Source organism: Mixophyes fleayi, chromosome 4 (assembly GCF_038048845.1).
Source record: "Mixophyes fleayi isolate aMixFle1 chromosome 4, aMixFle1.hap1, whole genome shotgun sequence".
Classification (NCBI taxonomy): domain Eukaryota; kingdom Metazoa; phylum Chordata; class Amphibia; order Anura; family Limnodynastidae; genus Mixophyes; species Mixophyes fleayi.
The window spans coordinates 193,907,149-193,931,638 of NC_134405.1; the positions used below are offsets into that span (position 1 = coordinate 193,907,149).

Consider the following 24,490-nt stretch of genomic DNA (forward strand, 5'->3'; position numbering starts at 1 on the left):
TTTTGATATGACAGATGCTAAACTTCAGTTAGTTGATGTCTCCAGTGCTCAAGGGTATATTCATTTCAGTTGCTAGTAACATAAAGCACCTTTACATCACTGATCTATGTGTAATATATAGCTCATGTGCTGTTAGTGTCCCAGCCAACCTAAGTACAGATGGCAGATTCAAAACAAAAATATGACCATTTATGCAATTTTCTGCATTTCACCATATTTTCTAGAATGTTGTTTATGTGATGTACAATAATGTATTAATACATAACATAGCAGCCTAATTAAATGCATGTTTCTTTAAAATTTAAATTAATTGTGCTATACTGAAATATCACATACATAAATGTATATGTGTTGTTTTTATTTTAAAACATGTTCTGTAACATGTATGGTGAATAATTTATCCATGGACTTTAAAACTGTTCATAATCATAACCCTACAATCATAACAGCATCATACTAGAGTATATTTGAAAATGCATGCACAGTAATTGACAAAATGGATTGTCAAGTCTATCCCACACATTCTATATGATCCCTGTGTTCTTATTAAACGTTGCATACATTGACACAAGTGCATTTTGTTTAACCACACTACATTGGCTTCTTAATTAGTGAATATTCATCTGTTATCAGCAGCAGCTATGACACTCCTCCCTATTAACATGGGCTGTCATAAATATTCCATGATCTTGTATTAATATTCATGAGCTGGGATCTGTGTAGTCATGTGCAGTGATGCAGACACAGGGGGAGTGTTGCCACGAGTCGTAACAGTGTGTGAATACGTGAATGTAAGATACTTAGAGGAAGGCGAGAAGAGCATGCTACAGTACCTTGGTTTACGCTTGCAGCTAACAGTGGTGTGTCTGTGTTTATGTGCTGCAGTGACTGATGAACAACAGTAGTCAAGACGGGAGGGTGATTCCCTGTCAAGGCTTTCGTTTTTCAGATAAAAGGGAATTAGAAACTTTTCACAGGTCGTGTAAATTACAATGGGCTGCAATTTGTGCACTTTTCAGAAGAGAGAGGAACACTACAAACTGCTGTATGAAGTTTCACAGGTGAGTGGCTCCAATGTTCTAATGTAGCAAATTCCAAAGGATTTCTGATTTATGGCAATACATTTCATACTTGTTAGACTTTGTTTACCTTTGTTGTTGTTTGTTTATCTACTTTGGTGCTACAGTAATCGGTTGTAACTTTTTCTGCCTTTATGAATGTGAATGGACTCAAAAATGTTTAATATATATCTATATCTGTAAGAAGACGTTGAGAGTTTGGCAATAATTACTGTTATGTTATATTTCAAAATATATAACTGTATCGTGAGCTTGCGGGATGGAATTAAGATTTCAATGAAAACGTACCAGCTACCTGTCTTTTTCTGTTTCTATATAAATTGTGTATACTTACAAAATCAACATTGGAAGTGCCAATTCTGTCTTTTTAAGCTCTGGTTGCTCCTGTATTAGATTGTTCTGTACATGACAAATTGTTGCTGACAGCGGCTGAGCTCCAGTAGTTTAAGCAGTATTGGTGATGACACTCTGCACTGAGAAGTGTTGGTGGTCTGTTGGCAGAGCACTAGCTAGGTGGTGTGCACTCAGATAACTGGCTTTCTTCAATTTCTCCCTGACGCCCTTCATTTCACAGCCGGCTAATTAGAAAGTGGACCGTGTACATAGAGCTGCCTCCTCAGTTGCAGTGTTAATGTACATTTTCATGGTAATGTGATCAGAGCCTCATTATCCCATTTCCAAAATGATCTTGAGCATTAATTAAATATAAAAATGACTCTCTTTATCATTGTTGAAAGGAAAAGGCAGATTAACATTATTAATTACTACTGGGGGCATTACCTCTGTTTCAATTTTTTTTATGTTGACCTGCAAAGCACAGCTAGTTTAGAAATCATGGGTACTATCTCATAAGCTGTCAACTGTTCAAATCGTCTGTAGGTGGAACACTTCCCTTAAGTTTTATGTCTGAAATTCCAATTATATCATCTTTCACATGATGGCCTTAACTCGTGGGCATGTGAATATTCTTGTGTATGTTAATAGTCTTTCTATGTAGGGCACTTGTTTTATTTTTTTGCTTTGTGCTGTAACCAAACTGATTGGAGGCAGTTATTTCACACATTACCTGCATAATGTAATACTTATATAGTGACTCTAACAGAATGACCATTTGAATAGGTTTCAACGCGTAAAGTAATATTCATCCTCAAATGTAAACACTGCTTCCAATTCAGACAGAATGAGATAGTGCATCACCTTTACCCTGCTGCTTCTCTGATAAAGTTTAATCCCTTGAAAAATGTAAGCATTTTTCTGTACTGTAATGTGCACTCAGCCTCCTGCCCCATCGACTGTAATGTTGTATAATGTCACTGATAAGGATTAAATATCAGGAGCAGTAATGTGCATGTTCCACCGTCTCCTCCACTGTATGTGTGCACGGATATACAAGCTCTTTCTTATCCTGGGATTTATACAGCCGTGATGCCTTATATATATTTCTGCAATACAGGGGTAAGGAGCTGTGTTAAAGTAGTGCATTTGACCTTAACAAAAAAAACACTGTTTACTAGGGTAATATAAGTCCAAAATAACAGTTAGTAACCAAATCTGATGGCTGGAAATTAATAAGTCAGCTCAAACATTACCACTTGAACGGATCAAATGTCTTTAATTTTACGGTCTTGTAATTCTGAGTTCACAACCTTATTTCAGTTTTCCTGTTTTTAAAGAGCACATGATCAACTCATAATTAGTCTCCCGATGACTAGTACTTGTCATTCTCTTAGTACTTGTCACTCTAGCTAACTACACATAGGTTACTTGATACATAATTTAGGCTATAAGCCAGAGTTCATCACTTGTCCTTACAACTGACAAAGGCAAACAAGTTATAAACGACAGATTGTGTAACAATAAAGAATGAAAGGTAGCAATAACAGTAATAATATTAATAATAGCAGCAAATGTGCATCACATGTAGCAGCTTCTATCTTACAGTCTAAGATAAATCACATTGCTGGAGGCAGGAAGATGCTCATTTCTGAGTTTCTATCGTCCTTTGTGCCCAGCTGTGGATAAGATATGTATAAAGGTGAACCGTTAGGTGTCAGCTTCTATTTCACAGTTATTCATATATTGGAGGGCAAAAAATACATTTCACTGCTAGCAGGGATGCAGAAATACAGATGAATCATTGTGTGTACATGAAACGACAGCATTTCTAAAGATTCTTCTATATTGCAAATGAATGGTTTTTACATGCAGACGTATTTTCTACCTTTATCTATCATATTTGGTATAATGAGGGTCAACTCCGTATCATTTCACTTCCATTTTAAGCTTCTATTGAATCCCTCTGGGGCTCCAGGTATCACCAACACTGGTGACCTGCGCTTTGTTCCTCCAGGACAAGCGTTTCACATCACTCAGTCTCTCTATTTAGAAGCACAGCTGGATCTGCAAGAACAGCACTGAATAAAACTGGAAGATTACAGGAAGTCTCGCTGGTGAATAGATATGTTCTCCACTAAAGAATGTTCAGGGAGATTGTGCAGTGGTATTGCAGACATGCATTCATTTTCTGTACCATATTAATTACACACAAAAGTGAAACTACAAAAGACTGATTGCAACGTATTGTTGTCGGTAACAATACACCTCAGTGTTAAGAATAGCATGAACATGGAAGAGAGGCTGTACAGAATGTGAGCTCAACCTGTGAGCTGTCTGCATGGAATGTACACATAACAATCATAAGCTATATGTGTCAGTGGTAGGAACCACACACAACACCTAACGTTGGGGCATCCAGTAAAGTGATTGCTATAAGTGGTTGCTATTTGAAAGCACAGAACAATATGTATATATATATATATATATATATATATATATATATATATATATATATATATATATATATGTGTGTGTGCATATATATATTATATATATGTGTGTATATATATATATATATATATATATATATATATATATATATGCACTCTAGAGTAAATTTGTTCATCTATATATATATATAAATCTATATATTGAAATGTTGAGAGAATGTGTGTGAACCATTGCTCTGTTACTCTTTGTTTGTGTCTTGGTGATTAAAGAGTTCCTTCCTTTGGCAGGACTAGTAGGCTGGCATAGTCTGCAATGGGCTGTGAATGAAATATATGTCAACCAGCCAGGAAGGCTAATTGAGAATACATTTGCCAGAATCTAAACCTGAGTGGCAGATCAGGTTTATCATCCAAACTATATACACTGTACGTGGTCTGTCTGGGTAGTACATAAAAGCTACATCATCTACAATCTGAGGGAGAACTGAAGGGGGTTATGGATGCGTGATACATTAATTAGCAAATGATTACTGATGAAGAGAACATTTCTTGGCAGGTAATGTTTTGATTAGAAGAGTTCACCTTGGACATTTTAGCAGAGATAATTGCAGAGAGCAATCACCAGTTGTGTGTAATTTTCTTTTGTAATATATTTTGTCTATCTTCTGCTGGAAATTATCTTAATATATATACAGTATATTCATTGAAAGATTGTGATATTTTCAGATCTGTCTCTGTTGCTCAAGATGCAGAACTCATAATAAAAATACAGTTTATAACTTTAGTAAAGCTCAAATTCCATCACAAGTTGAAAACAATATGAAGAGTTACAAATAATTTTCGGAGTAGAACAAGGATACTCTGTATGTACTTTTGGTACTGACAAGTGTTTTACAATTCTTCAGCATTTGCCTTTATTTGGCAGTGTTTCCCCACATATTAATATTATGGTGCAGACAAAAAGGACAAATCACAGCTGCTGCATTACCATGTCTTGCTGGCAAGTCGTAATGTATAATCTATCCAGTTTCATCCAGTGGCTATTTATCAGATGTCATGGCTTGTAAAGGGATTTTAGGGCATGATTTATATATACACTGATCAGCCACAACATTAAAACCTCTGATAAGTGTAGTGAATAACATTGCTTATCTTGTTGTTATTATTGTAACAATGGCACCTGTCAAGGGATGGGAGCAAATGAACAGTCAGTTCTTGAAGTTGATGTGTTGGAAACAGGAACAATGGGCAAATGTAAGGATCTGGGCAACTTTGACAAAGGCCAAATTGTGATGGATCGTTGACTGGGTCAGAGAATCTCCAAAATGGCAGGTCTTGTGGGGTTTTCCCTCTATGCAGTGGTTATTACCTGCCAATAGTGGGAAGAAGAACCGGTGAACTGGTGACAGATTCATGGGCACCCAAGTCTCATTGATATGCGTGCGAAGCGATGACTGGCCCGCCTGGTGTAATCCACAGAAGAGTTACTGTAGCACAAATTGATGAAAAAGTTAATGTTCAGAACATACAGTGCATCACAGCTTGCTGCGTAGCCGCAGACTGGTAAGATTGCCCATGCTGACCACTGTCTGCCCGAAGGCTCCTACAATGGGCACGTGAGTCCCAGAACTGAACCATAGAGCAGTGGAAAAATTTGACCTGCTCTGATGAATCACGTTTTGAATCAAGCTGGCGGAGGCATTGTGATGCTCTGGGCATTGTTCTGCTGGGAAACCTTGGGTCCTGCCATTCATGTGGATGTAACTTTGACATTTACCCCCTACCTAAACATTGTTACAGAGCAAGTAAACCCTTCATGGCAACAGTATTTAGTGGTGGCATTGGCCTCTTTCAGCAAGGTAATGTGCCCTGCTACACTGCAAAAATTGTTCCGGAATGGTTTGAGGGTTCAAGGTGTTGATTTGGCCTTGAATTACCCAGAGCTCAATCCGATCGATCATCTGTGGGATGTGCTCCAAAAACAAGTCTGCATCATGGAGGCCCCACCTCACACCTTACATTTAAAGGATCTACTGCTAACATCTTGGTGCCAGTGTTTACAGCTCCATCTTGAATGTTGACTGCTTACAACTATGTGCAGAGGTGGCAGTGTGTTGGCAGCTCTTGTATAACGGCAGGGGCAAACACTGGATTTGTAGAGGGAGGTTTCCACACCAGTGGGCGTGACCAGCATGCATGGGGCATGGTTATATTAGACAGTGCTTGGCTGCTCTACAACTCTTCCTATCCCTATAATATACATGGGCAATGCTGCATGCACTACTGTTAGGTGCACACAACTCTCTCTTTTCAAGCAGAGCCGTATAAAGCGGGCGCAGAGTCCAGCCACCTCAACTATACAGTGCCCCAGGCTTGGAGGGGGTTTCCAGGCACTAGGAAACCCCCCTCGGTTTGCCTATGGACGGATAGTCCACTTATGAACGATTTCCCAGCATCACACCCATAGCAGTAAAAGGAGGGGTCCTTCTTCTGGGATAACCATCATAAATTCCAACTAGGAGCCAAATAGCACTATTTATGTCATGGCAGCTCTCAGTCCATTCTGTTGGATTCAGTAGAGCAACAGAGGGCTTTTATTCTTTGAATTGAGCTGGTCAGCGTGTTCTCTTGTTCTCCTAATCTGTGAGCTGCAGTGACTAAGTGCACATAAACAGCATGGTCCGGCAACCATCTGATGATACACCCCCATTTACTACATGGTGGCCCCAGCAGAACATAAAGTAAACAGCCCCTTGCAAAATAATGGAAGCACATTATATTTCAGAGAGAATTAAAAACATGACATTTTCAGATACCATTTACTAAAATAAAAAGACTGATTGAATTTCACTGTAAGCAATTAAGTCATTTATGATGTATTTTAGCTGATGTTCTGTCATTGTAACAGTTTAACTAATAAAAGTGAAATGACAAGAAACTGTTACATGATTTGTGGATCATTATGTGAACATGAATTATATTTTTAAGCTGCCTATATAATTTGTTGGTTTACTGACTGCCAGTGTTTGATTGTAACTTATGATAGATAAGCACAAGTTAGCACTCATAAACAGACATATGGCTTTTGTATTTGGAGGGCAATGCATGACTTATTTATTTTTGTAGAATGATCTGTAATAAAATAGGGATTTGCTGTCCGTGTGAACAATGTAATAAGGTGATTTTATTTTTCAGTGTTTGTCAACAAATAGACTCTATAGCACTACAGAAATGACAAGATATTGTTTCTGAACTTCTATCAGCTGGTGGACTTTGTGCATTTTTGACTTTTGTAAAAATGGTTTAGTATTTGTTAAAACATCACTCTTAATAACTACCAGAGGCGGATTTATAAAAATTGGAGTATTTGATACCCTAAGCTTCATCCTCCTTATTAGCCACACCTATTATACAGAACAACAGATAGTTCAGTAGTTGTAGCAGATATTTTACAGAGCAGGACATAGTGCTACTATCTGACACAAACTATCTCCATTTCAGTTGATTTTCACTTCACTTTTCCTTGGATCATAAAAGATAATCTTTGAAGCCCATATTTATGCTCCTGTATCTATAGTAAAAACATTGACTGCCATCAAGTGACTTAATAAGATCTGTTCAAAGATCTTGTTTGTTTGGAGGTAGATATAATTTGAATGAAATAAAGTGCAGAGAATGAGCATTAGGATTTGCAGTAGGGAATACAGGAGGGATAACAGTTTTTTCCCCAATGAAAGGACCTGATTTTTCCACCATCTCTGAGATGAGATCAGATTTCTTTCCTTCTTACCAGTAAACACATTTTCAGGTGTAGGAGCAGGTTGTTTTTTTATAGGTAGTTCCAAGGACTGTGAAGTGTGTGCACCTTGAAATACTCTAGATGATGAACACACATTTGCCCAAATGAAGTAGTAGTTTGCATTTTTTGTGACTTGAAAATGACCCTTAGAAGTAGGTGGGTGGTAGCAAAAAGCAGAAATTAACATTACCATGAAATATCTATCTTTTAAGCATATACGTGTATGTGTCTGGTACATAATCAAGTTGGTACTTTGAAGTATTATTTAAATTAAGTTTTCTAGACATTTTTCTAAACTTGCTCTTCCAGTTTGACTGCTATTGTATTATGCTATGATCAGGCCTGTGTTTGTGGAAATGTCACATGGGCCTTAGTCATGGGAGGTAGAAAGAGTTACAAAGGATGCACATTGCTCACATTGCATGTCATTTTATATATATATATATATATATATATATATATATATATATATATATTTATATTTATATATATAGTAATAATCTATTATTTATATATAATTCACATCTTTGCCCATTCCCTTTACTGTAATATCTGTGTAAAGTTCAGAATGCTCCGACTATACAGTCATGTGATCCTCACTGGCAGTGGGTGCCATTTTCTTTGAATACCTCACTTTTCTTGGTAGCACGTGAGTATTTTCACATAAGCTTGAACTGTCCAACAGATTTGGGATATTTGAGATGCAAGCATGCTGCTGGTGCCAGTGAGTTGAAACAGAATAACAATACATTCCAAGTCATCACCCGCTGAACAACATCTTAAATCCTGGTCAGAGACCGCCCAAGGCAGAAGTGAGAGACGCTTCCTTAGAGGCCCTTTACCGTCTCCTCTGGCCCACTGGAATCACCAAGCCACAGAGTGCTGCTGCCAGGTCACTGAGCTGCTCTCTTCCTGAAAGCAGCTCCAGTCCAGTTTGTCCCTGAACTCTGATAGTGGAGTTCAGGGATGATAGGAAGTTGGTTGCTGTGAATCTATTACGATCCTATTATTAGCTCATAGTGATTAGTTTCTGAACTTGCTGCTGGAGATCAGTGCAGTGGAGTAGAGGTGAAGGTAAGTAATATTACTAACACCAGGGTCTGTGAAATACATGGCCACATTTGGTGACAATGGATTGAGCAATATATGGCCACACACTGGCCACTAGTAATTAGGGTCTGTATGGTATACTAAAGAGACTGGGCTCACTCTGTATTTTACACTGACCACCTGAGACAATCTGTGTCTGTGTAAATAGCAACGTATGTTTTTAGTGTATGTCTGTATTCTATGAGCTTGAGTGTCATGTGTTATTTATTTACATAAGTGTGCGTTTTAAAGCAAATGTATGAAATCTAAGGAATAAAGTATATTAATATATTACGGGTATAAGAGGTCACCTTAGTGTTCCATGACCTGTATAAAAGCACTCAGTCTGCAGGCTCGAAGATCTCTATTATTCCTATAATTTACAGTAGATGGTATTTCATCCCATATATTCTAATTTATTAACATATAATTTGATGGCAGATTAGAACCACAAATCCAATATAGTCTATCCCAAGTATGTTAGAATTCCCCTACCATTTTTGTATCTACCACCTCTGTTAGATGGCTATTCTACCTTATCTACTACCCTTTTGGTTAGGTTCCTCAAACTTCCCCTACACCTGCCATTCTCCAGTTTAAGTCTTCTTATTTTAATACGTATCTTGGATGATTGTCAAGCATGTTGATAAATGACACTGAAAGATAGGCTATAGGCTTGTTTGTGCGGTTTTATTCTGACCAGATTAACAGGCCTTAGTGATGCTGGAAGGGATCCAACCTCTTGGCCCGAATGCTGAACATCTGCATAACATTCAGTTTGGCCACCCACATGTATATTGGATAGTGATCAAGTTGTCTTTTAACCCATAGCATCCAATCAGCAAGTATCTTTAATAGATCTAGAGCAGGTTAGAAAATGAAGCAAATGTCTGACTGGTTGGATTTCACCCATTTGCAATGTTATAGTACATAACTACTAGTATGTGCAGAATTTTGAAAATCTTTTTCTTACCCATCTATGTTTTAGATCACCACACATTGATAAACAGTTACAATATGTGGGCTGATAGCAATATTGCTATCTTAATGTAACTCTAACAGACATAACACATTTTATTTTAGTATAGGATCAATATTTAAGGATGTGTTATATGTATACATTAGCAGGAAAGGTCACAAACAGTTTAATGTATTTATTGACTAAAAGCAGCAATATACGGATTGCTTGACTTGTAACAAATAGCAGGAACTTCTAACCACTTATAAAATATGACTTAAAAAAGCACAAATATTATAGTTGATGCTGTGTAATTGCTGTAAGGATGTCCTACAGTTGTTGCTACTGCAACACAGAGTGCTTTATGGAACTACCAAGACATCCACGTGCTGAATAATAGATGCATCTTTGAAAAGACATAAAATCCAATGTTACAATTAAAATAGAAGAGGCTTTTAAACAAGAATTGATAAAGCAATATAATGCTGGATACAGGATGCATTACTGGCAGTGGGTGAAAGTACTAGCTCTTAGCTATTCAGAAGGCGGAAATAAATTGAAAAGGCCATAAAAAGCAGTAATGGTGACTGCTGAACTTGTGTGGAATATGCTTTATGAGTATGCTCCACTTTACCTTGCTCCTGCACGTTTCTGCTGGCAGCATGATGCCGTTGGAAAACACGCTGCCTGACTGAAAGAAAGATTGGGTATGTACGAGCAAGGAGAGTGAGCCAGACATTGTGGGTCACTTCTTGCTCCTGCCGACCCTTTCTTTTTAGACAGGCAGTGTGTTATACAGTTGATAATTGGTGAGCAGATGGTACCATTGACACTATGAGGTGCATCCAAAAAGTTTCAAACTGTTTCAGAAAAAGGCCAACCTGAGATTTGTGGACCACCAGTAGTTTGCCAATTAATAATGTCACTTTCAAATAGTACTTTTGTGAACTTGAAGGTCACAGTAAAAACACATATTTATAATGTAATGTAGCATATTGTATATAGATTTTTTCCACTCTCTACTTCTTTGTGAATAGCTACACTATATGGACAAATGTATTCGGACACTTGACCATTACACCAGCAGGGACTGTAATGACATTGTATTCAAATACATATAGTTTAATATGGAGTTGGTCCCCCTTTTGCAGTGATAACAGCTTCCACTCTTCTTGGAAGGCTTTCCAAAAGATGTTGGAGTGTTTCTGTGGGAATTTGTGCCCATTCCTTCTGTAGAGCATTTATGAGGTCAGGCACTGATGTTGGACTAGACGGCCTGGCTCACAATCATCTTTCCAGTTCATCCCAAAGGTGTTCGATGGGTTTGAGGTCAGGGCTCTGTGCGGGCCAGTCAAGTTCTTTCACACCGAACTCATCAGACCATGTCTTTGTAGTCCTTGCTTTGTGCACTGGGGCACAGTTATGTTGGAATAGAAAAGGGCCTTCCCCAAACTGTTACCACAAAGTTGGAAGCATAGCATTTTCCAAAATGACTTTGTATGGTGAAGCATTAAGATTGCCCTTCACTGGAGATAAGGGGCCTAGCCCAAACCCTGAAAAACAGCCCCATATCATTATCCCTCCTCCACCAAACTTCACAGTTGGCATAATGCAGTCAGTCAGGCAACGTTCTCCCAGCATCCGCCAAAACCAAAGTCGCCCATCTGACTGCCAAACAGAGAAGCGTGATTTGCCACTCCACAGAATACGTTTCCACTGCTCCACAGTCCAGTGTCACAGGCTTTACACCACTCCATCTGACGCTTGGCATTGGTCTTCGTTATGTGAGGCTTACATGCATCTGCTCGGCTATGGAAACCCATTCCATTAAGCACCCGCCACACAGTTTTGTGCTTACATTAATGCCAGTGCAAGTTGGAACTCTTTAGCTATGGAATCAGCAGAGGGTTGGTGACTTTTACACACCATGCGCCGTAGCAGTCGGTGACCCCACTCTGTGTTTTTAAATGGTCTTCCGCTTAGTGGCTGAGGTGCTGTTGTTCCTAAATGCTTGCGTTTCTAATAATATCACTTACAATTGACCGTGGATGAAATGTCCTGAATCGTCTTATTGCAAATGTGGCATCCTATCACATTACCACGCTTGAGGTCACTGAGCTCTTCAGAATGACCCATTTTGTATCCCAAATGTTTGCAAATGGAGACTGCATAGCTAGGTGCTTGATTTTATACCCCTTTGGCAATGGGTCTGATTGAAACATCTGAATTCAATAATTAACAGGTGTGGCCAAATGCTTTTGTTCCTATAGGACCTCATTTAGAGTCAGACGTAAAGTCCGTTTAAGAAGTGTAGGAGTGGGCGTGGGCCGCAGCTTGGTAGGGTATTACGAGTGGCAAGCAACCCCAGTTGCGTCCCACTCTTAATACCCTATCGAGCTGCGAGCAGTCCCTGCAGCTAGCTAAAGCTTGTGCCACCTATTTCCTGCTGCACAGCTTTAGCCCTGTTTTGATGTGTGTTGTGTCTGCTCCTCGCTGCGACTAGGATGTATTTACATAGTCACACCTTCACAATTACGCGTTCCTCACAGTCTCTCATAGTGAGTCGCAAACTGTCGCAAGTGTTAATTGCGTCCAAGATGCAGGCGGATTTGGTGCTTTCTGCACATGCGTAGTAGTGTTTTTTTGTTGGATGCGCCTAAAACGGACTTTGCGTCCGACTCTAAATGAGGTTCATAGTGTATCTCTCTCTCTCTCTCTCTCTCTATATATATATATATATATATGTAAAATACAAATAATTTGTGAATGAAGATGAGAGCATCTCTCATAATTCAAACTGTTAAAGTTAGAATGTACTTTTTTTCACATATCTGTTTTTCATAATGTTATATGTTTTCATAAATTTTAATTTAGAAGGAGTCTTTTATTCTACAAGTTTAGCAATACCAGCATATAAATCCCCAATTATATTTTCTGGCTGTTGTTTTACATGACAACATTTGACATGAAGATCGCTCAGCCCATATACTACATCAAAAGCTTTGTATTGAAAGCAGATGAAGAAAACAATGTTTGATAATTTTATAAATAAAAATGCATCATAAATCTAAATTCTTGGGAAATAATCTTTCCAAAATGCTATTATTTTAGTGAGAAGTATGAGTGTGAAATCTGGGATAATAAAATAAAAGACAAGCACCTGCACAAAACAATCTAAATAGTAAATACTTCAGATTTTAACATGATCACAGTGATACAATTTTTGCAAGTTTGTAATTCACAATTCTGAGTAATCATTTGGAGGATTAAATCACATAGTTCTACATTGTCATATGCAACAGACTTAAAGATTATTTATTTGAATATGATTGCATCGTAAATAAAAATTACCGTGTGTGAGCACATTTAGCTTTGTATCTCCTTAGGCATATATGATAAATCAAACCATGATAGTTACTCTGTGTCATTAATGATTATACTGATGTAACCAATTGCACTCATATGCTATTTGAAATAAAGATGTTGAGTAAGAGTTTCTTGCTTTCTTCCCTATATTAAGCAATTTCTCCCAGGGGTGGTATATATTTTACATGCCATATAAAGGAGAGATCTCATTTTAGTTGTTGTCACTGTTAAAGAGAAAATTAACCAGCAGATATAACATGGTTTTCTCTCTTATGTCAACAAAACTGTAATCAAAGTCACATTCACTTTGCATGTTAAACATTGCAGACTTTGTCTCAAATGACATTAATGATTATGTTGGAAATGTGATCAATCAAGAATAACTACCCTGAAAATTACAATTTTTGTTTTGGGCACAATGAACTTAATATAGAATACAAAAGTATACTTACCTTGCACTTGCTGGTTGCTGGATCTGAACAATTCCATTCTGCACGCCACTCTCCTCTTACCACTTAGCCTGTTTCAAGCAGTCTAAAAGGGTGTTGACACATAAATGGGAAATTTACAGGGTTATGGGTGAGGGGTATCTAAACCCACTCTGCCTGTTTGAAAGGAGACAAGTAGAGAAGTGTGGCATGGAAGAGATCTACGAATCACTCAATTCTGATTTCCTCCAAACAGATTTAGCTTAAAAATAATAACATTTTCAAATGACGTAGCAAATAGAACTGATTACATAAGAGTAATTAAAGAGGGAATTATAAAAATTGGTTATCATGGCAAACAACAGGGGTTGAAAAAGGAACAGGATCTCTATAAGCAAATGTACACCACGGAAAAAAACATATATGTCTTTTCTTACCATGCATCTGTGATGCCAACTTCAGGTAGCTAAATAAATTCTTGATAAATGGGCAAAGCCATGAAAAGGTCCAAGCCGCACGTAAGGGGGTTAAGAAAACTAACAGATCCCTTCTCACCATGATCTGTGGGTTTTGTGATTCTGTCAGAGGATAAGGAATATTTCCTCCATTAGAACACGTGCTTGCCCGCATCACAGCGTGCGCTTGCATGAACACGGTCTGTTAGAGTCAATGGGAAATGCCTGGGATAGGGTGAGGTTCTATTAAAGCCTTTATCTCCTTATACCTAGCACTTGGGGGATACCCTTGTTTGAAAGAGGGAAGTCTGTTTATTTATTACCTTTATTGCCTTATTTATTGTCTGCTCATCGTTTTAATTATAATTATATTATATAAATATGTGATGAGCCCAAAAGTGCTCAGCACAGGGGAGAGAAAAGCTTCAGCAGCAAAGGGATTAGCAAACAATCTGAAGGACATAATGTTAGCAGTCGCGGCGGCCGCGGGCACCGCCGCGACTCTTACCTTGTTCCTGTAGGCGTCCCGGCCGTCGCTATGGCGACCGGGACGTCACTTCCTGAATTCACCCGTTCGCTTGTCCCTGGATTTCGAACCTGTGCTTGTGACCTCTGACCTTGGTTTTCCTGGCCGCTACTGTCTGCCAATCACTCCACACCTGGGTTCTCCTTAAGTCAGTATACGTTACCCGACCCCCTGTCGGCCCGCGGCCAAGTCTGTCCCCACCACTAGGGGCTCCAGTAAACACCGGGCCTTCAGGGCAGACCCCGAGTTTCATTGTACTGGCTTGGGAGTTCCTAACATATAATAAGAGAATTCATGGTGTATTTGTTTTTTTAAAAAACATACTTTAAAAGTTTTACCGTACCCTTTTTAGCAACATTCTACAGGAGAATACTATGCCTCAGGATATGTTGCTGGCTTCAAGTTCAGCAATACCCAAGTCTAGAAGAGATATACTATGGTTCAGAATCATAGACCAATTTTTATAACTAATACAGTTATTAAAACATTCACATAGCATAATGGGCAGCAGATTGGCTGCCATGTTTCCTCGGCTGGTATATTTGTTACCGCTCATGAGCAGGGCCCTATATAGATCCCGTCTCCTGTCCTGACCTACTTCTCCTTTTGTCAAAGATCCTTTATGTTCTAAGTTGTTTCTTCTGCTATTGTTTAGTCTCTTGCTCCAATATTTATTTGTATTATGTTTGTATATGTGAAATCGGTAGCGGCTCAGAAATAAATGATGGTGATGATAATCCACCTAACAGTCAATGTTAGGTGATTAATTAATATTATTGATCAAACTAACCATGCTCAAAGACCCACATTGATTCTTTTATTTGTCATTGAGAAAACCTATTACAAACTAAACTCTGAGCTACCTAATTTTTGGATGTGGGTCTTTATAGCCATCCAACAGCCATTTTAGAAAACGTTTCCTATATAACATATATAGGATATTTACAGTGGGACTAGGCACTGTCCACTTTCTTCCATGCTGTTTGGACTGATGATTAATACACTTGCACATGTTCAAATATCAGCATCTCAGGTTTGGTCTCAGCATATGCTGATGTCCTGGCATTTATAGTTACAACCCCAATTATTATATTTCATAATTTACTTAAAGAATTTGCTTAAAGACACAGAGGATGTTGCTGAAATGCTTAAAATGTGCTTAAAATTTATTCAGCTAACTTTGTCTGACTCCCTATAAATTATATACCATTTGGCCAGATAAAGTCCTGCTGGAGAAATGTTTGGAATGAAGGTAATTTGCTTCATGTATTTTGGGACTGCCTGGTAATTAAACCACAATAGTCAGATGCTAGCAATTTACTGTACCAAGTTATTGGTCAGGATATTTCCATATGTTGCCTTTCCATGTGGTCCCCCCATCTCTCTTCATTATTCTGCACCCTCTATACCTTGTTGAAAATCATGAGAAAATCAATAAGTTAAAAATGAATTCAACTGAAGTAGAATCCTTGAAAACCCAATTCTCATCCAAGGCTTGTAAACTGCTAAGGAGTTTCTTAGGTACCTCCATTAATCTGTCCCTCACATACAATAAAGTCAAAAATATTTGGAAAGGTGAAGCAAATACTCATAATAGGTAAAATTGCAATAGTAAAGATGAATCTCAACTATTTCTATATTTTTTTTTTTCATACCATCTATGTCATTCTGACAATTAGCATCTATACAGACCAACATTTTCAACTTTAGTGGGATGCATAAAAGTCATAGCGTACATTTATTGGATGTTGCATATAGATATTATATCATCACCCAGGCATTCCGTGACCGTATTAAAGGGAAAAACTCTAGGTCCAGCGCTTTTATGCAGGTAATAAAAATTCCAAGGGATTCCTCATCAGTAGAGGGTGCATTATTCTTGAAAAGTGATGACATCAGAAATAACTATTTATAAATATATTATTTACAGGAGTTTACACAAATATTAAGAACACTTTTGAACTATAAAGGTATTATGTATTGGCCACAATTGTTTGGTGGTTTGTGGTATACAAATAACAATTGCTACTGAGACACCACCGTAATGTAAAGCTGCTTGGGTTTGAAGTTTGAGTCTCATTCAATTTATCCTCTTTCATTAACCAATGTATTTTGGTTATCACACAGTCAGTCTCCTTTCAATTACATCAGTAACAATATTAGAACGTTTTCCTTAAGACTCTGGAAAATATGCAGGGGAGGTACCTTTTACACTCATCTCATTCGTCTTTTCTCTCATTCATGGAGTCCCTGGATTTTCCCAGTTCACAGCAAAGCTGGTGAATGCATTCTGGGAAATTAGTTGCTTTGGGCTTTTCCTCACTTTGTGAGTGCAATTCAACTCTTTGCTTAGAATGGTTTCACTTTCATCAAATTACCAAGATTCTGAAGAACCTCTTGTCAAGAAATGTGTTTTTTATATCTATATATTTAAGCTATACTTTACCATACTTAAGGGTATATTTACTAAACTGCGGGTTTGAAAAGGTGGGAGATCAGATTCTAGCTGTCATTTTGTAGAATGTACTAAATAAATGATAACTAGAATGTGATTGGTTGCTATAGGCAACATCTCCACTTTTTCAAACCCGCAGTTTAGTAAATCTAGCCCTTAAAATTTATTCCCGTCTTTTGAGTTGTGTTGTTGGTTTGAGTTTCTTTTTTTTTTTTTTGAATAAACATTTTATTGTTTTTTTCAAGGGAATAAAAGAGGGAGGGAAACTAACATTACAAATGAATAAAAACAATATATAGTTTCCAAAAACAGTATATAGAGAACAACATAGGGTAGCATATTCAATTAGGTTGCCGGTCCGCGGTAACGCGCCGGAACTGGCCGCAAAGTCAATCCACGGTACCGTAGTAACATGGATTTTCGTGCGCACCCCATAGGGTTGCGTAGGAAAATCCGCGCTGTTGCGGTACCCTGTTACTGTCCATACTGCGCACTTTCCACGGTAACCGCGTTACTCCGAACCGGAAACCTAATTGAATATGCCCCATTGTATTAAGAGGAAGTAAGTATGGATAGATAGACTAGGGGAGAGTAGAGAGAGGGAAGGAGAGGAATTCACCAGCCAAGGGAGAGAGAGAAGGAGAATACAGAAGATGTAAAACAGAACATGAGAGAAAGAAATAGTGAAGGGCTTAAGACCTTAGAATGCCGGGGAAGGGGGGGGGGGATGTGCGACCCCGGGGAAGGGGGGACGACACAGGGCTTTTGGGGCAAGGTTTTATATTAGTTGCATCACTTTTACTCATTACTGTTTTTTTAATACCCTCTGTGGGGGCTCTTTTTGTGTCCCCCCTTCCTATTAAATCACGAAAAAAGATACTTTTTCATTTTATTTTAGCCACTAGAGAAATGACTACCGCAATAAGATGGTTACAACCCACCTTATCATTCCAAATATTATGAAAATTCATATATGAGCTATGTGTATTAAATTCCTTGGTGGTTGTGAGTCCAGACAAAAGCTATAAATCTGCTTTGATGTACTATCCCTGGACAGACATAAATGAAGATGGATACTTTACATGGAAGGCAGATTGACCCTGGAGTTTCTGCCTTGAGGAACCCTTTACAATTACATCTAATAGGCTGCATTTTCTGTCCCCCACTTCCCTGAACTCATGAGCTGATGGATATAACTGTGTGTGGTTTCTTCTTTTGTGTTCTGCACGTGTATTCAGCATGCCAAAGGCTAGTAGATCAGTAGTTCCACTGTAGTTATAGAGCTCCCATTTCTCTCTAATCTACTAAACAGAACTTTAGGTAAAATTGTGTAAGACTTCACAATTCATAATTCTATTCTTGGGAGTTTTAACAACTGAAATACTCAAAAAAACTCCTTAAAAACAGATGTGCCAGCATCCAAATGGTACACTGGCTTTTAAGAAGAGACAAATTAAGCAGTAATAATTATTTTTATATAAATACCACTGTGCTTAGGAAAGAGAATATAAATTAAGTATTTTTAACAACTTATCTAAGTGGGTTTATTCGGAAAATTAATTTTCCGAACAATTATATAGTTGTAGCACTGGTACCGTTTTAGGCATGTAAACTCCCCCCCATACATGGTACTGGGTGCCAATGTACCAATGTTTCAGACTTTATAGAGTTATTAGTTGGGCAGATTGATTTGGACAAATCTGTGATGCAGCCAAATTTCAATGATTCACCTTTGGAGAATTAATTCAGGAATTGTTTCTGACTTGTCAAATTCAAGTACAGGTAATGAACCATAAAGAAGTTAGTCAGTAAGAATCAGCAAATATCACTTCTATAACTTTATAAATTGAGCTCACAGCCTCTTAGACACTCATTCTTTTTTATGTGCATATATATTAAAAACATCTTTGGGTGCTCTTTTTAAGTGTGACTATAATTAGGCCAGACTACTGGACAGTTGTGCACACTACATTTGTTACATGTGAACTGTACCGCAGCTTTGCCTGTCTGAGTTATTACATTGTTTCTGAGACATTTTGCACATTCGCTACAACATACTGACCACCAGGAAACACAATTTCTGTAGTTGTTCTTAGCCCCCTTACATATTTAGATGTAGAAATATACTCTTTAGGGTACAGGAAGGGATGTACAGGAAGAGATGCAGCCTTCTGGCTCATTCTCCTCTTAATATTCTTCACTCCAATAACCAAGAAGAGGATTTAGACCCAAGAAGAAGATTTAGATCCTGAGCAAGGCCTCGGTTGGCCAAGGTTAAAGGAGCTTCTCCCCTAATTTGTGGGGAAGAGGAGTCTGGAGATTCATGGTCCCATGATACTCTTATAATCAAAGGGATCATGTAACCAGAAGCCCTTCCCTTTTTCAAGGGAATCTCAAGGCCTCACGGTTGTGCACTTGTTCTATTTTACCCTTTTTTATGCATATCGCTGATAAGATGCTTATTATTATATACCATAATAACAGTCAGTAAACATAACACAATAATTAGTAATTGTAATATGCTTATAGCTGGCATGCTTTCTGTGTTCATGTAAGGCTCTCCTGCATTACATGATCTGCTTTCCTTTTTACCCAGCTATGTATTTTACCTTTGAACTATAGATGGGCAACAAGTCCAGTGGTTAAATGTATCAAGCTGCGGGTTTGAAAAAGTGGAGATGTTGCCTATAGCAACCAATCAGATTCTAGTTATCATGTATTTAGTACATTCTACAAAATGATAGCTATTATCTGATTGGTTGTTATTGGCAACATCTCTACTTTTTCAAACCCGAAGCTTGATACATTTACTCCCTGGAGCCTTCCTTATGAAGAGCCCACATCATTTTCACCCAGCCAATATTATGAGACCCACAGTCAACAGTCTCTACCATAATTGCTTGTGTGAAACTGCTATATGAACCCATGAACATTATTTATATAGAATAAAATAATATAAAAATACAGTACCAGAACACTGAACCATTACTTTGGCAATTACAATTATATCCACAAAAGAGAGAATATCACAAAACAATATATCCCTTCCAGTGCATAGAACCTCTCATGATTGCTTCTCTTATAGATCTTGACTTGAGTCATTGGCTGCACGAGTGCCAATCTGTAATTACACAGAGTCCTCTATGCATGGTGGCTGCCATAGGAAAATAAAATATAGGAACATCAGTGAATGGTATTTTCACATACCATGTAACACAGATAGAGTTCTGTTTTCTAAATATTATTTGAGCTCTGTGACTGAACCCTCCAGTGCTGATATTCACCTCATCAGGATGTTTTCTGTCCCGTGACTAGTACTTTCAAATGTACTCATCCATCTTCTTGTCCCATTACATTTTGTTTGAATGATGCTCTATACCCATTAAAATTGATGGAAAAGAACAAAGAGAAGAAAAATGTGTCCTTCAATTGATTGTGTCTTTCAGAGAGCAAATGAGGCTACTGAGATCTCAAGAAAAAAAGAAGTGAGATTATTTTTGGTTCTCTTATTACTGTTCTGTTCAGGTCTCACATGAATTGATTACAATTACAAATGTTTAACTATATAACTCTGGTATAATAAATATGTGCTTCACTCTTTTTTGTATACAGTATGCATGTATTTACGTATGTACATATCCATATTCATCATGTTTGTGGGCAATAAAAAAAGTTTGTATATAAGATGATGTAATTTAATAATAATAAATAATAATAATTATTATTATTATTATTAGTAGTAGTAGTAGTAGTAGTAGTAGTAGTAGTACTATATATGCAATTTGCAAATATTGTGCATATATGCAATGTATGTTTTTAACATATACAGTCTGATGCAATAACATATATAAAACTAGTATATTAAAGTGCGTGTTAAAAAACCCCTATATTTACCATTCCTCAATGATTATGCAGGTGCAGTTATTGCCAATATCTTGCACTTTGAGTAAATATGATTTTCATGCTTTAGTTGCTGGTTATTATAGTTTGGAAAGAAAGATTTATACGTGTAAATTACAATGCTTACAATTAAGTGGTTTCATATAATACCTAACAAGAGTAAAGCAATTCTTATGGTGTGTTTACCGATAGTTCTTTCGCACTACTACTGAGATTTAGATTAGAACACGCTGTGCACATGCTTGTTGAATATATTAAACATGACTTGGGACCTTTCATATAATTTCCTTTGTGTAAAAAATTCCTCGACCTTTAGGTCATGATCTGTCTTGAGGTCGTAGCGAGGCTTGCAAACCTTTATTTTCATTGTCCCATGGGACAAGACCTTTTGATGAAAAAGGAAAAACTTATAAAAATATACCATGTATGTGTCTTTAATGTTTCAGCAGTGTATTTACTTTTCATATGTGAACTCTGTTGTATTATGTCCCTGCTATAATTTCATGTAAGAATACTACAGTACCTTCTTGTGCTGTGCGGACATGGTTTGATGAACACAGTTTATTAATAAGAGTACTGTGAACTCTTGACCCAGAAACTTTCATCCTCCGTTAGTTGATATAAGATCTAAAATTAAAAAAAATTCTTTATATACATCGCTGTTTAAAAACAAAACAAAAATAATATACAGCCTGAATTTTTTTCTCAATTGACCAAGGAAGTAAATCTTACAGCATTGATGAAAATATTATTTTTATACACAATGGGGCTGAGTCATTAAGGAATGCATACTGAGCGCATTGTGCGTTTGTTTTAAACCGCACGTAAATCAGCTCTGCATACTCCTGAAGTCAACAAGGAACAGATTTAAAGATACGTGTGGTGTTGACTATGGGTGTAGGTTTACTCTGCCCTACTAGACCAGACGTTGCAGGATATGCACAATACCTATGTGGAATATAAAATCTCAAACAAACGCAGAAAAAAACCCAAAAGCATTTAATGTTACCTGTCAATAATATAGTCATTTAATGGTTGTTTTTTTTTAATTTTATTATATACTTTTCCCCGTGGAAACACATTTATTAGGCTGTCCTTAATGTCTACCGTACATAACATTTTTACAGTTGCTCCTGATTTGTTTTTGCACACATACTCAGCTGTCAGAACTAGTATTCGGAACTTAAACTAACCCCCCCTAGTTAGAGCAAGAGATGCGGCAGAAAAGCAACGTACTTCTGTGTGCGCCCGAGTTTGACTTGGACGAGGCGGCACGGGAAGGCTCTTACTGTATATTGCCTAAACTTGCCACACAATCCTCACCCCGTTTACTCCCATAAATCATAGGCTATAGTAAGTGTAGTTTGCGCTCAAATCTGACTTGGACGTGGCTGCGTTCTGTTGCGTGTCGTCTGGTTCGGGGCATGTGCAGTGTGATTTTTGTGCACGATACGCACAAAACACCAACAGATACGTTCCTTAGAGACATAGGCCCAATGTTATAGTTTGATGACTTAAAATATTTATTTGTGTATAATTGCCAATAAAACAATTATGTGTAACAACATATTATTACAACCCCCAAAAGTACTAACATGTTAATATCTTTATCAAAAATTAATTATATACTATAATATAACACATACGTATATAAATGAAATCCTCCGCAATTCCCTTAATGTGTGAAACTGATTAATTCCAGAGTCTCAAAGAAGAGTGCCCTCCGTCACCTATGTTCATAATGTGGATGCAATTCTCATTAAATGAATATTAGTTTTAGAAAAATGAAACTTACAGTACAATTACAGCTTGCTGCTTGTGCAGAGGGCAAATCCTCCACCTTCCATAATTACCTTTGTTCCTCGTTATGTGATAGGAACAAGGCTTTTTCTGTGTGTGACACCAAGACGTCGTAAATGACTTGCACTTGAGTGATGGTATGCATATGATCTTAGTTTTGCTTCATTACCCGTTTATGAATGAGTGGTAATCTGTTCCTCTTTATACCTCCCTTGTCACAGGATCATACACATAGGCCAAGTTAGGCATGTTCTCTTGAGCAGTTCCCCACACGTTTGTTGTGCTTTGATGAATAGTTTATGCACTTTTCTAAAAAATATTTTTCACATCTATGAATTTGCTTTAACACTGGTTAATTATGCATTCACTCTTGTGTCTTTTCTAAAGATACAGAAAGCTTTCTCTACAGTATGCAAGGATGTACTTATACTTGGAGGTAACATTTCAACATTTGATTTTTTTTTGTAAAACTGAATACAAAATGTAAAAGCATAAACAAAAATAGAATATACTTACTCCTCCAAATGGAAAGTGTTGGACTGTATTAACATGTCTGATGTTCAATTGCAAATTGTTAGGGCAACACAAATTCTATTTTTGTCCAGCTTACTAGGAGAACAAGAGTATTGAGGTAAATATTGGCAAAAGTACAATAGTTTGAAGAAACACCAACTGCTTTCCAACTGATTCATGGGAAAAGGTTATATACAATGAGCACAGGTGCCCAGTTTTTTTTTGCAAAATTTAGTTTTATTTTCAGGAAACATCATTATTGATGTCGTGATCCAGCACTCACCTGAGCCTGTGTGATGTGTGTGTGACAAAAAGTTCATCATTGATAAATGTATCAATCATTAGTTTTTGCAAGCCGCCGATATTCATCGACTTTGCAGGGAAAATTTAAAATGGCAATGTCTTTAAAGTCAAAACTTTCCCTTAAAGACATTGCCGTTTTAAATTTGCCCTGCAAAGTAGACAAATATCGGTGACTTGCAAAAACCACAGATTGATACATTTACCACCTGGTGGTAAATGTATGAACATGCGGGTTCTTCAACACCGCGTGTTCAGCGATTACATTTCAAGCGGCGCTGCATTGTAAAGGGAAGTTTCCCTTTACAATGCAGCGGCGCTTGAAATTTAATCGCCAAACACGCTGAACACGCGGGTGTTGAAGAACCCGCATGTTCATACAATTACCCCCTGGTCTGTTTAAAAATGATTAAAACCCTCTCTGTTAATCGCACACACTGACTTTTGCCTTAACAATTATGGCACGGCCAAGGTTTTTCTGCAGAGCTCTTACTCTGGAAGCCTTCAGTTCTCCCTTTACCTAAACCAGAGGTAGGCAACCTGCGGCTCTCCAGGTGTTGTGAAACTACAAATCCCAGCATGCCTTGCCACATATCTGCTGGTTATCTACTGGCAAAGCATGCTGGGACTTGTAGTTTCACAACACCTGGAGAGCCGCAGGTTGCCTACCCCTGACCTAAACTAATCTCTTCCAACTTGCTTTAATCATGATTATCATAAACCAAATGATATTCCCTGACTCAAAGATAACATTATCCAAGTGATCTGCTTTGATACAGCTATGTAGTGTTCTACAACCAAGCTAAGTCTGACAGGTGAATTCATAAAAACACAGAGGGCTTGAGTCATTAAGGATACAATAGGTTCTTGGGAAGCAAAAAGGAGTAAACAAAAGAAAAGTGCTACAGTCATGAATGATCAGATGTCTACTGGGAGAGCAGGAATTTGCTGGAGCACTTCTCAGTATGAAATTACAAAAGTGAACAAATTTGTTAGATCTACAGGACATTTTAAACATGCTTCAGGTGCTCACAGT

General features: G+C 37.7%; 1 protein-coding gene across 2 annotated transcripts in view; it reads left to right on the forward strand.

Annotated features, from left to right (window-relative positions):
- The first annotated feature begins 815 nt into the window (after positions 1-815).
- Positions 816-24,490, forward strand: part of PDZRN4 (PDZ domain containing ring finger 4) — a 117,754-nt gene continuing 94,079 nt past the window's right edge. For both annotated transcript variants that reach the window (XM_075209057.1, XM_075209058.1), the window contains exon 1: positions 816-1,061. In XM_075209057.1, the coding sequence (XP_075065158.1) occupies positions 993-1,061 (69 nt within the window). In that variant the 5' untranslated portion in view covers positions 816-992. The remainder of the gene's footprint in view (positions 1,062-24,490) is intronic.